The sequence below is a fragment of the Schistocerca cancellata genome, chromosome 2, assembly GCF_023864275.1.
Source record: "Schistocerca cancellata isolate TAMUIC-IGC-003103 chromosome 2, iqSchCanc2.1, whole genome shotgun sequence".
Classification (NCBI taxonomy): domain Eukaryota; kingdom Metazoa; phylum Arthropoda; class Insecta; order Orthoptera; family Acrididae; genus Schistocerca; species Schistocerca cancellata.
Window position 1 is genome coordinate 580656113 of NC_064627.1, and position 15089 is coordinate 580671201.

The window sequence follows — 15089 nt, forward strand, 5'->3', positions numbered from 1 at the left end:
AACAGGACCCTTGCAGCATTAGTACTGTACAGCATCTGCAAGAAAAAGTAAGAGAAGCAAGAAGCCTAGCAAGATACCAAAGTTACGAATTGACTACTGGACTGTTCCACAGCCTGGTCCTAACACCCCCATCAGGGAAATAAAGACTAAGGAAACATCTCAGCAGACCTATCTGTACAATTACTATTTGCATAATGTTACACAATGACTCTTTCGACAAAATAAGTGCCTCCATGAACACATTCACTTTCCAACTACTAAAAATTAGTGATGATATGTTTCTGCTTTCTAAGCAAATTGATAACTACATTCCCGGTGATGACATTCTAATGATTCACCTTGCCCACATCCTTGGGTGGTCCAAGCAATGATATCACGTACGCTCAATACAGGACTCTAACCAGACAGTAAAGCACGCTTGGTGACCCAACTATTCATAACAGAGGTCAACTTTTGATACTAATAAAGCCCTCCAATGTGTTAAACAAGACCAGTGGTGTGTGCTGAAGATATGATAAACAGGTATGTAGGTTTCAATTTAAGTAAAGCTTGGAACCCAGCACACTATTAAGATCTTGTCCGTCAACTTATCTACCACAGCCTATTAACAATCAATGGATGTGTGTTTCATGGAATAGAAGTACGGATGCTATGAACAAGTGCACAACAACAATAAAACTTCAGGGTTTGACTGGAGTCCAGGTAGTGTGCAAAAAAGGACACTTCCTGGAACCCCTGATAATGACAATTAGGTCAATTGTTGACACATCATTCATGAAAATAGTATCAATGATTTGCCCAAAAACTAAGAAACAGATTGCCAATTAAGTCGAGCAAACATCAGAAATCATACACCAAATTGATATGGTAAAATTGAGCAATGCAAGGTACTTTGAATCAGGAAGCAAAACAAGAATAGATATCACAAATTTAGAAACCTTAGGTCTCAAAGTGAAGAGACATTACAGTCACCTCTCCAACATTTTAAGGTTAAAATAATAATTCTTACACAGAATTTAAAAGGTGTTGGTTTCTGGTTGGGTCATTACTTAAAATGGTGGGCATATAATTAGCTAAACAACTTGCCCTCTGAATATGATCAGTACAAGTCTGATAAACAATTATAGTGCCATCACATTCTGATGGGCCTTCGTGACAGAATGGGAAGCAATGGGTTTAAGTGCAGTGCTTTATATGCAGAAAAGCTAGGAGTGTATGATTTTATGAGACAATGCAAGAAGTTACTATAAAATGAAGTGTTAAGTCTGATCAATCCTGTGTGGAGTTGCTAGTCTCTCATTGGGCGCCTCCCCAGATGGCAGACTGGGGAACGTTCACCAGATATGTTGGACACCGGGAAACAAAATAACCGGGGTGTACCAAAACTAGCAAAACAACAACTGCTGTGTCGCAGTTCGGAGTTGTGTCTCCAAAGCCTGAGGGAAGAAAATCCTGATTAAAAATCACCCATCCCCCGATAGGGGTTGGATACAGGGTTGACAGACTGCTCTGTAAAAAACAATTGTTGCGAAACTTCTACAAAGTAAAGCTGGAAGGATGAAGGAAGATAGGCCTGGCATGGAAAAGGACAATGAGAATGGAATACAAGCATATGAAGGAGGGAAAATAAGAAGATAAATATAAGGTGTAGATCAGACCTATAAATTGGTACTTGGAATGTGAGATCCCTATATTGCCCAGCAGCACTGAAAGTAATGCTGGATCAAATAATGAATCTGAAACAAAGTATAATAGCACTACAAGAAATTAGATGGACAGGGAGTGGAGTTTTAGAAAAGAAAGAAGCAAATATATTCTACAGCTGCAGCAAATGAAATCATGAGCTGGGGAAGTTAAAGCATTTGGTAAAAATCTTTAAGCCCCAAGATTATCAACACTCAGGATAAAGGGGGAATTCTTTAACTAGTCCATAATTAATGCCCATGCACCAACAGAAGAATGTGAATAAGAAGAGAAAGAAGTATTTGTTGTATCCGTAACTGGAGAAACAACAAATAACGATTGGCATGAGTTCCAAATTTTGTTTATTGCCAACAGTTCCACAATACTAACACAACTTGGTGCTTGATCAAGAGCAGCGACTGGGCTGCAGAGTCCAAGTCCGGTATGGTAAACAGTCGTAGCACAGTGTAGCGTCATTCCTGGGTGCGACGTTGACGTAGCAAGTAGGTAGCCCAAAACGAGACTGCCAGGCTTGGTGGCGTATGCGGCTATATAGGGCGAGTGGCAAAGGAATATGCCCACCGTAACCGGGTCCGCTTGTCATGTCCTGTTATGATTGGCGGCGCGGCCTCAAGTAACTATCTCTCGGGAGGACGCCGGCCGAGGTTGCCATGACAGTGCGGAGGCACTCAGTGTGTGAGGCCCATGCCTGCACTGTACAGCTGTGCAGAGCTGCGATAAGCGGGGCGTGCCAGCTGTTGGCTGTATGACGTAAAGTCCGCAGCCACACAGCTGCATGCACCACGGTGTGGGCATTGACTGTACCACAATATTCTATGAATCTTTGGAAAGAGCATATGATGAGAGCCCAGGTCATGATATTAAAATAATAGTCGGAGACCTAAACACTCATATGGGGAAAGAACAGCGTTATAGACTGATAATTGACCCCCACAGCAAACATTCAACAAGTAATGAGAATGGAACAAGATTATACTGTTCGCAGCATCTAGAAATATGGTAATAGGATCAACACTGTTCCCACATAAAGAAATACATAAGGGAACATGGACTAAACCAGATGGCGGGGGGCGAGGGGCAAGGGTGCAGCAAAAGGAGTTCGACCCAGGGCACAGAAATATAATAACTTTAGATTCAGTGGAAGTTAGAGAACAGTGTCAGGAGAAGATAACTTGGATTCTGGAAAATGTTGGAGAATACAACAACATCAAAGATCAGTGGGAAGCGATAAAAAAGATGGTGGAGACGTCGGCAAGAGATGTTCTTAGAATTGGGACAAGACAATTAAGACCACTATGGTTTGATACTGAATGCGAAATAGCAACTGAAGAAAAGAATGAAGCATATAGAAGGACACTGTGCTCACACTGTATGAGGAGGATAGTAGAAGATTACAAAGAAAAAAGGAGAATTGAAAAGAGGACTCACCAAAGAAAAGAGAGAATGGATGAAAGCAAGTGTCAAAGAAATGGAGCCCGTGAGAAGCAAAAATGAAATAAGAAATTCTATAGAGAGGTGAATGTGGCATTGAAGCCTTTTGGTAGTAAAACAAGCTTAATAAAAGATGAGATAGGGATTATAATAAGTGAAAAGAAGGGAATATGCAAAAGATGGTGCAGACATTTTGATAGTCTCCTCAACCCTAGAACAACTATACCAGGGAATCCAATAGAAACGAAAGGGGAAGAGGACCCAGACAACAACACTGCCCCACCAAATATAGAAGAAGTGAAAACCGCCATGAAGAAATTGAAAAACAACAAGGCGGCAGAGACAGATGGTATTCCAGCAAAACTGTTTAAGCAAAGAGGCAGAGAGCTGGTATGAAGCCTTCTAAAAATGGTCACCAGAATATGGGAAGAGGAGAAAATGCCCCAACAATGAGAAGAGAGTATATAAGAAAGGAGATCAGATGGAGTGTGGCAATTACAGAGGGATCACACTACTTAATCTGGGATATAAAATATTCTCTAATATACTATTCGATATAATCCTCCCAATCATACAGAGGAAGATGGGGCCTTACCAATGCAGATTTCTCCCCGGGAAGTCAACTATAGATCAAATACTCGTCTTAAAACAAATTCTGGAAAAAACAAACAAATATGGGGTTGGCACGCATCACCTCTTTATAGATTTCAAAGCAGCTTGTGATAACATAAATAGAGAGCAGTTATATCACGCTCTAGATGAACTGACAATCTTGAGAAAGTTGGTAAGACTGGTGAGAATGACAATGAGCGAAACACAAAGTAATATAAGAATAGGAGGAATAATGTCCAATACATTGAGTATTAAAAAGAACGATCTTCTATAAGTCAGTGCAGATACTGGCCTATGCAGATGACACAGATATAGTAACAAGAATGCAAAAAGTAATGGAAGAGACATTTACAGCTCTCGAACAGGCTAGTAGGAACATGGGGTTAATTATTAATGAACAAAAAACAAAATACATGGCAGACAGAAAGCAGAAAGAAAATATGCCAAATGCAATAACAATAGGCAATTATATGTTTGAGAGAATGGCTCTGAGCACTATGGGACTTTACATCTGAGGTCATCAGTCCCCGAGAACTTAGAACTACTATGTTTGAGAGAGATGAACGTTTCAAGTACCTAGGCTCAACAGTTGCCCATCTAAATGATACTTCCTATGAAATTAAGCAGAAATTAATGCTAGCCAATAGAGCCTATTTTGTCCTAACAAAACTTCTATCCTCAAGGCTCCTGACTCATACCACTAAACTAACTATCTATAACTCACTTATACGACCAGTGCTTCCATACGTCTCTGAAACCTGGACATTAACAACTAAAGATATCGAAATACTGGATGTATTTGAAATAAAGGTACTTAGATGAATTATTGGCCCAACCTGTGAAAGAGGAAAATGAAGGAGGAGATACAACCATGAGATGTATAGCATATACAAAGACCAACCCATCAAAAGGATAGTGAAATCATCCAGACTGAGGTGGGCGGTACATGTAGATCGCATGAATGATACAGAAGTACCAAAAAGAATATTATAAGGAAAGCCAGCAGGGCACTGAGGACACGGTCGGCCAAGAGCCAGATGGGAGGTTGGAGTAATCGAATATCATAGGAATATGGGCTATAGAAACTGGAGAGTATTGGCAAAGGACTGAGAGAAATGGAAGGAAATTGTAGAAGAGGCCAAGGCTCACCATGAGCTGTAGAGCCAAGAAAGAAGAAGAAGAAAGTCTGATCAATTGAATCTTTTTGCCCTAACTTAAAACCACTCTTCTACTCATTCCCCAAGGATCTCCTTTCCCTGAGATTATATTACTGATTGCAAAAGGATCGTGCATTCAGATGCAATGATTCCCACACAATCCTCTTTCGGTAGTGCATATGCCACCTAATTACTAAGGGTTTCAACATGCTCAGTACCCTGCTGCTAGAAGGTTCACCTGACATATTGGAGAAGCTTCTCTGCTGTGTATATGTACTGTATAATCTGAAGTGCACACAGCAAATTAAAAGAACGGGTAACAGTGCTTCCTTACATCTTCTCTTCGGAACTGTGAGGACTACATACCATTCTGCACCAAAGACAACAAACTCCCTTTGTTGGTGTATAATGAGGAGTTTCTCTGAGGTAGCAATAGAACTGTCAACTGAGAATCTCTTGTATAGTTTATTGACACAGACTGTTAATGCAGATTATCTTCCCTGTGAATAATGGAGTTCGAACTTTGAGGCCATCTCTCTAAACCCTGAAGTGTAGATTGCAATAGGCAAGTTGTTGTCATAAGGCTGGAGGAAGAATAGTACATTGACAATCATCAATGATTAACAAGTGCTTCAATAGGCCTTGTATCATGCTGGTTACCAGCGAAGGGGAAAGCAGGCTGATACAAATCAACTAGTAAAAGTATGGTCATCTACGACAAGCAACAATAACTGTCTCATGAATTACTGAGAAACTTCAGTTCCTCGTAAATATTTGCTGTTTAGTCTTACTGTCAGTTATTTCAGGCAATGTGAATGTCCACAGTAGTTTACAGTGCCCAAGGTGTTGGTGTGTGTGTGTGTGTGTGTGTGTGTGTGTGTGTGTGTGTGTGTGTGTGGAGGGGGGGGGGGGGGAGCATTATTTGATATTTTGCACACGAGAAGGTAATAGAAAAACAATAATGACCAAAGCAAATAGGTTAATGATACTATCCTGATAGGAAGAGAGCAAGTAACTGAATCTTAAGAATCAATTAAGCATATTGCACTGTCATATTTCTTGGGGATTAATAGTGTGCTCTAAGATCCATGGTTAGTAATACTGATGCAACCACACACCAGCTGGCAAAATAACAGAAATCACAAGTATCCACAAGTGGAAGGGGAATGTTACCAGAGGGAGCATATGCTCCCTCCTGGGATTTTGGCTACACAGGCTGTTCACGAGAAACTATGCCTTTCCTGTAGCATGGCAGTGGTTTTGGCATTTCTCTGTATTCAAGGTAGATATGACAATTTATGGAACTTACCAAAATACAGTCTCCAACTACTCTCTCCATTTCATTTACAGTCCTGATCAAGCTCCAGAAAGAGACCATTTCAGCACTCTCTCACATGTATTCAGGCACCTATTCTGGGCATAAAATAAACATGGCTACAGTATACCTGATATATATATATACTTCCCCAGTTCCCACAAGGATACTTCCTCCTTCTACTGCACAACTTAATCACAACAGTAGTTTCAATTGTACAGCAATTGTAGAAGACTCTAAAGAACACTATTTTGGTTTAACTTAAGTATGTTCACCTGTACCTCATCAATGGACCAGAATGCGCCAACTGTAAAAAAAATTCTCTACACTAGAAGAGTGGAAAAAAGCATGAAAATCAAAATCAAAAAGATTTCTATATACAGAAATGGGATCTTCTCAAACACTTTGCAGGGTGCAACACAGCACAAAATGTAGTCAAGGAATGATGTCAGCAGTCCAGTTGGCATTGCTGCACAATAATTTGTCCAAGTTGAGGGAGAGGGAGGATAAAACACATTTTGTTTCAATCCTAGGCTGTTAAAGAGTCAATTGCAGTGAGAAATTTACTGTGAGTGGTTTGCTTTGTTTTCCACATTCATCATGTCAAATGCTGGCCTGGATTACTTAAAAAATGTAACTTGTGAAAACACATTTCATTAATCGATAATTATGCCACTCAATGTTTAAAACTGCCCCATGAACCATGGACCTTGCCGTTGGTGGGGAGGCTTGCATGCCTCAGCGATACAGATAGCCGTACCATAGGTACAACCACAACGGAGGGGTATCTGTTGAGAGGCCAGACAAACGTGTGGTTCCTGAAGAGGGGCAGCAGCCTTTTCAGTAGTTGCAAGGGCAATAGTCTGGATGAATGACTGATCTGGCCTTGTAACAATAACCAAAACGGCCTTGCTGTGCTGGTACTGCAAATGGCTGAAAGCAATGGGAAACTACGGCCGTAATTTTTCCCGAGGGCATGCAGCTTTACTGTATGATTAAATGATGATGGCGGCCTCTTGGGTAAAATATTCCGGAGGTAAAATAGTCCCCCATTCGGATCTCCGGGCAGGGACTACTCAAGAGGATGTCGTTATCAGGAGAAAGAAAACTGGCGTTCTACGGATCGGAGCGTAGAATGTCAGATCCCTTAATCGGGCAGGTAGGTTAGAAAATTTAAAAAGGGAAATGGATAGGTTAAAGTTAGATATAGTGGGAATTAGTGAAGTTCGGTGGCAGGAGGAACAAGACTTCTGGTCAGGTGACTACAGGGTTATAAACACAAAGTCAAATAGGGGTAATGCAGGAGTGTGTTTAATAATGAATAGGAAAATAGGAATGCGGGTAAGCTACTACAAACAGCATAGTGAGCGCATTATTGTGGCCAAGATAGATACGAAGCCCACACCTACTACAGTAGTACAAGTTTATATGCCAACTAGCTCTGCAGATGACGAAGAAATTGAAGAAATGTATGATGAAATAAAAGAAATTATTCAGATAGTGAAGGGAGACGAAAATTTAATAGTCATGGGTGACTGGAATTCGAGTGTAGGAAAAGGGAGAGAAGGAAACGTAGTAGGTGAATATGGATTGGGGCTAAGAAATGAAAGAGGAAGCCGCCTGGTAAAATTTTGCACAGAGCACAACTTAATCATAGCTAACACTTGGTTTAAGAATCATGATAGAAGGTTGTATACATGGAAGAACCCTGGAGATAATAAAAGGTATCAGATAGATTACATAATGGTAAGACAGAGATTTAGGAGCCAGGTTTTAAATTGTAAGACATTTCCAGGGGCAGATGTGAACTCTGACCACAATCTATTGGTTACGACCTGTAGATTAAAACTGAAGAAACTGCAAGAAGGTGGGAATTTAAGGAGATGGGATCTGGATAAACTGAAAGAACCAGAGGTTGTAGAGAGTTTCAGGGAGAGCATGAGGGAACAACTGACAAGAATGGGGGGAAGAAATACAGTAGAAGAAGAATGGGTAGATTTGAGGGATGAAGTAGTGAAGGCAGCAGAGGATCAAGTATGTTAAAAGACGAGGGCTAGTAGAAATCCTTGGGTAACAGAAGAAATATTGAATTTAATTGATGCAAGGAAAAAATATAAAAATGCAGTACATGAAGTAGGCAAAAAGGAATACAAACGTCTCAAAAATGAGATCGACAGGAAGTGTAAAATGGCTAAGCACGGATGGCTAGAGGACAAATTTAAGGATATAGAGGCTTATCTCACTAGGGGTAAGATAGATACTGCATACAGGAAGATTAAAGAGACCTTTGGAGAAAAGAGAACCACTTGTATGAACATCAAGAGCTCAGATGGAAACCCAGTTCTAAGCAAAGAAGGGAAAGCAGAAAGGTGGAAGGAGTATATAGAGGGTCTATACAAGGGTGATGTACTTGAGGACAATATTATGGAAATGGAAGAGGATGTAGATGAAGATGAAATGGGAGATATGATACTGCGTGAAGAGTTTGACAGAGCACTGAAAGACCTGAGCCAAAACAAGGCCCCGGAGTAGACAACATTCCATTGGAACTACTGAGGCGGCCTTTGGAGAGCCAGTCCTGACAAAACTCTTCCATCTGGTGAGCAAGATGTACGAAACAGGCGAAATACCCTCAGACTTCAAGAAGAATATAATAATTCCAATCCCAAAGAAAGCAGGTGTTGACAGATGTGAAAATTACCGAACAATCAGTTTAATAAGCCACAGCTGCAAAATACTAACACGAATTCTTTACAGACGAATGGAAAAACTAGTAGAAGCCGACCTCGGGAAAGATCAGTTTGGATTCCGTAGAAATACTGGAACACGTGAGGCAATACTGACCTTACGACTTATCTTAGAAGAAAGATTAAGGAAAGGCAAACCTACGTTTCTAGCATTTGTAGACTTAGAGAAAGCTTTTGACAATGTTGACTGGAATACTCTCTTTCAAATTCCGAAGGTGGCAGGGGTAAAATACAGGGAGCGAAAGGCTATTTACAATTTGTACAGAAACCAGATGGCAGTTAAAAGAGTCGAGGGACATGAAAGGGAAGCAGTGGTTGGGAAGGGAGTGAGACAGGGTTGTAGCCTCTCCCAGATGTTATTCAATCTGTATATTGAGCAAGCAGTAAAGGAAACAAAAGAAAAATCCGGAGTAGGTATTAAAATCCATGGAGAAGAAATAAAAACTTTGAGGTTCGCCGATGACATTGTAATTCTGTCAGAGACAGCAAAGGACTTGGAAGAGCAGTTGAATGGAATGGATGGTGTCTTGAAGGGAGGATATAAGATGAACATCAACAAAAGCAAAACGAGGATAATGGAATGTAGTCGAATTAAGTTGGGTGATGTTGAGGGTATTAGATTAGGAAATGAGACACTTGAAGTAGTAAACAAGTTTTGCTATTTGGGGAGCAAAATAACTGATGATGGTCGAAGTAGAGAGGATATAAAATGTAGACTGGCAATGGCAAGGAAAGCGTTTCTCAAGAAGAGAAATTTGTTAACATCAAGTATAGATTTAAGTGTCAGGAAGTCATTTCTGAAAGTATTTTTATGGAGTGTAGCCATGTATGGAAGTGAAACATGGACGATAAATAGTTTGGACAAGAAGAGAATAGAAGCTTTCGAAATGTGGTGCTACAGAAGAATGCTGAAGATTAGATAGGTAGATCACATAACTAATGAGGAAGTATTGAATAGGATTGGGGAGAAGAGAAGTCTGTGGCACAACTTGACCAGAAGAAGGGATAGGTTGGTAGGACATGTTCTGAGGCTTCAAGGGATCACCAATTTAGTATTGGAGGGCAGCGTGGAGGGTAAAAATCGTAGGGGAAGACCAAGAGATAATACACAAAGCAGATTCAGAAGGATGTAGGTTGCAGTAGGTACTGGGAGATGAAGAAGCTTGCACAGGATAGAGTAGCATGGAAAGCTTCATCAAACCAGTCTCAGGACTGAAGACCACCACACACACACAATGTTTAAAAAATAGAAGACATGAAAGTATGCTTTTTAAAACTAATTAAAATGATCAGATGTGAAGTAGTGTTATAAAATGAATGAGCATATTTAAATTTTATTTTGTGTTTCTTCATTTTGAGTTGTATGCAGTCTGTCCAAAAAAAATTCTGGAACATTCTTAATTTCTTGCTAAATGTGTGTTGGAATGAAATATGGTTGACATCTTGCGCACACCTGTGTTTAATGTATACCTGCTGGGAGTTTCATTGTTGTATATATGTTAGTTATTGTTCAATGCTGTATCGAGTAGAATGTTGCGTCGCACAGTGTGTACTTCAAGATAGAAGAGTTAGATGAGTGTCTGCATTAAATTTTCTGCGAAACTCCAGAAAATCTATACAGGCACACACCAAATTATGCAGGAAGCCCACGGTGATGAGTGCTTAAGCCGTACTCGGTGATACGCATGGTTCACACAATTTAGAAATGGCCGGATAGAATTTAAAGATGACCCTCATTCAGGATTGCCTTTGACTTCCACCAGTGACGCTCATGTCAGGAACATCAATGAAACTGTGTGTGCCAATCGATGACTGACTGCCAGAGAGACTGCAGAAAAATGTTACATTTCATTGGATCATGTCATGAAATCCTGACACAGCATCTTGGAATACATCATGTTGCTGCCAAGTTTGTCCCATGGCTCATGAGTCAAGACCAGAAAGACCTTTACCTCACAATCTGCAAAGAGCTTTTGTATCACATAAATGAGAATGTTATGTTCCTTATGAGAATCATAAATGGTGATGAGACATGGATCTACAGTCATCATGTTGAGACCAAGGTTCAATCTTCACAATGGATCTGGAAAGGTTCTCCACAACAACAAAAAAAAAAAAAAGGTTGTCAGGTCCGGTCAAATGTCAATGCTATGCTGATAATCTTCTTCAACTTGAAGGATTAGTTCATCATAAATTCATGCCACAGGGACAAACTATTAATCGATGGTACTATCAGAACTTGTTGCGATGCCTGCAAGAAAAGGTGAGAAGAAAACAGCCTGAAGAATGGAAAGACAATTCATGGCTCTTACATCACAATAATACACCAGCATATTGATTCCTGTTGGTGTGTGACTATTGCACAAAAACGAAATCATTGTGCTACCTCATCCTCTATATTCTCCAAACCTGGCCACTGTGGACGTTTTTTTTTTTTTTTTTTTTTTTTTTTGTTTGTTTCCAGAGTTGAAAAACCTGTTGACAAGACAAAGATTTGCAATGATAGACACAATAAAAGAAAATACATAGATAGCACTTCATGCGATCCAGCAAGAGCAGTAACAAGACCGCTTCCAGAAGTGGAAACAGCATTGGGAGTGGCGTATCTGTTGTGGAGGAGAGCATTTTGAAGGAGCTCACACTTTCAGACAAGGAGAGCCTTGCTGAAGCATGACAACACCTATACATAGTGTTCCAAAGCAATGGGTATTTAGGTTGCCCCACTGAAAGTGCACAGCAGTGAAAATCAAGAATGTCTTAGAAAGAGATATGTAGCGGGACTTTGAATTTCGCTGTGCTACACTCGTCCCCTCAGATATACATTATACCGTCGCAGCTGTATGAGCACTCGACGGCAGAGAAAATATTTATAAGAAAATGAAGGTACAAAAATGGTAACGCCTTTTGTTTTCTACCCGCTCTTGTCTCTTGAGAGCAGAAGCTTAACTTCACTTTTTCACTAGTCTTGGTATGACTCAGATGTAAAAACTTATAATATCAAGATGGTTTTAATTCATAGACATTAGTAATTCCTGGACGATGAAATTTACTGCAAGATTTTGGAGCAGCTATTACTTTTTCATGCAGAAATGAAGCAGGAGATTATTGGAGAACAAGACCTGAATGCCGCACGAGAGAAGACATATTAACTTGGTAATGAATGAACTCTTATCTACGCCATTTCCCCCCGTTAATCACATTTTGTTATTCTCTGTTCTCTTTCAAATAATTTTGTAGTGGAAACTGGTTTGACTTTTGCTCAGAAACGCCACAAGGACAACCCCAACAATAGCTTTTCCGAATCATGAAGTCTGATATCTTTTCTGTAATACGAAGTCCAATTTGCATTTCATTCTTTCCCTTTTTCAAGGTCATTAACGATTTTAAAACCCCTTTTTTATTCACCATTTCTTCCCACATTTTCCACCTTTTCTTTTTCTTTTTTATTAACCATTACAGATTGATACAGAGACCAAGGAAGTAATGCTGAAAATCACTTACCTACTTTAAGCTGACCCAATATCCGAAAATAACTGTAGATTCTTACAGAAACATGCAGTGTATTTCACCACCTTCAACTAAGGTAAAAAGTGTATTTTGTAATGTTACGACAATCTAGATGCCGAGAAACCGAGCTCATATTGCATTCCATGTGAATGCACCAACTCATGTATAACAGACTATTGGAACAGTTTAGGAGAAATGCAAAGAACCTCAGCAACACACTAAAAATAAAAAATAAATTTAAAAAAGAAGAAAAGAAAAAAAGTAAGCAATTCAGCTGGTGCCTAGCACTGGCTCTAATCATGAAATGAAATACAATGAGAACAGTATCATGATGCAAATGCCAAGTTTCTGAGATAACATAATTAAGAAGTCTATTGAAATAAAGATGTCAGAAGACCTAACAAACCGGGATGGAGATTTCAATGTACACAAGGCTTGAGGTTCACTCTCAATTTAGCAAGATCTTGACCACATCCACCAGAGCTGGGAAATGCTGAGTGAATTTGCATTTCACAGAAAGTCAGTGTGGGCTTAAAAAAAAAAAAAGAGAGAGAGAGAGAGAGAGAGAGAGAGAGAGAGAGAGAAAGGCATAGGGGGTGCTGGGAACCAAACTCTCCTACGAACAGTGGCATGAGACTAAAAGCACTTCCCAGTCTGCTTAGAGTCCAAGAAGCAAGTACATGTAACAACAAAACTAGCAGTACCTGAAGAAGACAATTTGGTCAGCCATTGAAATATTGCACATAAAGTGGAAAACAACAACCTGTCAGGACACCTGGAAGTGAAATATTAATCAATCACACTGAGAAAACCTCAAAGATTATATTTCTGAAGATTTATTAATAACTACCAAAGTTGGATATTAGGGAAACATCTATTATTGTTCTCATATTTACCTGCTTTATCTGCCGTGTCATCTTGCTCCTCAACTTGAGTTTTTCCAACAGTCTTGCAAGAAAATGCTTCTTTATCCTCTATCCAGTAGGAATCACTCTTAGCAGAAGATTCTTTATTGTCCACAGTCTGCTTCAATGGTTTAGTTGCAACAGGCTTTTTAGAGTCAAAATTTACTAGATTTTGAAACAAAGTCCGCGGAGTACATAAATTTTCCTCTTCGGACATTAGCTTTTGAATGCTGGAAACACTTATAACACTTATTGGCGAACTTTCTGAAGTTATATCTTCTAACCTTTCTGATTCTTTCAATTTTCTGTATGCCATTTCACTATCTGTCAAACTGCTATCTGAAGTATCTGAAAAAAATATAAATGCTCTCATGAGACTTAGGCACTTGCGAAGTAGGTCCCTCTAAAATCTTTCTATGTTAACAGATAAAAATTTAGAAATTCCTATATTATATAGGTCTGCAGGAGAGCAAGTTTATTGAATTGTTACCTGAATTGTGAATTGCTTGCTGTTTGCTCACAGAGTGCTATCTCTCCATGATCCACCCCCACCCACCCATTTTACTTACGCCTTGAAATAACTCTCAGCACCACCAGAAAAGAGAGAGAGAGAGAGAGAGAGAGAGAGAGAGAGAGAGAGAGAGAGAGAGAATACAATGCACTTGATGTACAACATTTTTATGCAAAAATGCAATTCACATAGAACACTAAATTTTCATTAGGCGTTACTTGAAAAATTTAGGGTTATATTGTCTCATTTTCCATTATGACACCTGACAGACGTGACATTTTTTGTGATAACCGTTTCAATCGGCAAGTAATTTCTCTTGCATTATACTGTCACCAAGCTTGACATTTAGTTTTGCAAAAATTTGATTAGTGAATTTCACTTTATGCAGTCAAATTTTGCTTCTCACAGGTGATGTTATCCACAAGAAAAGAACATGACCGCACTCACTTTAACGATTTTCTGTTAGTGTGTGTTCTTCGTGCAGCCAACACAGTCATTATAACAATGTGATTGGAGTTGCTTTCCAGTTGTGTAATTAAACAGAGCATGTAGGTGTGCAAAGATCTTTTGCCCAAATTAGCATTTGGGACCACGTGACAAGATGCAGAAACAGGAAACCTTGAAGCACACGATTAAGTTTACTTTGGAAAATAATACGGATATAACATGAGATCATTACTCAACTAATGAAAGAGAAATGGAGGTAGCGACGTTCGATACAAGTAGTTATAAACAAGTATTCGATACTTTTGTTTCAATACCAAGTACTTTGAGAGTCAAATCATTCTTTCGATATTTTCTAGGCATTACAAGAGAAGTACTTGCATAGAATCAATTTTAAACACATATCTGAGTAGTGAGTGAGCGAGTGAGTGCTTGTGTCTATGGTATAGCCTTCCACCTGATATTACTTTCCCCAGAACTCTGGATATGGGATCTTGCCCTACAACTCATCCTTGCATCCCAAAATCTGGATTTAGTGTCTTCTAATACTAGAGATCAGAAATGATCCCTGTACCCTCACTTAAGACTTGCCAGTGAGCCATTTGACATCATCTCCAAACTGGTCAAATCCATGTGCTCAGAGCTCTCTCTCTCTCTCTCTCTCTCTCTCTCTCTCTCTCTCTCTCTCTCACACACACACACACACACACACCACACACACACACACACACACACACACACACACACACAGAGAGA

The 15089-nt window shown here is 39.6% G+C and overlaps 1 protein-coding gene across 1 annotated transcript in view; it reads right to left on the reverse strand.

The window, feature by feature from the left end:
- LOC126162188 (uncharacterized) overlaps positions 1-15089 on the reverse strand; it is a 319012-nt gene that overhangs the window by 166806 nt on the left and 137117 nt on the right. The window contains exon 9 of the mRNA XM_049918515.1: positions 13370-13726. Within this exon, the coding sequence (XP_049774472.1) occupies positions 13370-13726 (357 nt within the window). The remainder of the gene's footprint in view (positions 1-13369; positions 13727-15089) is intronic.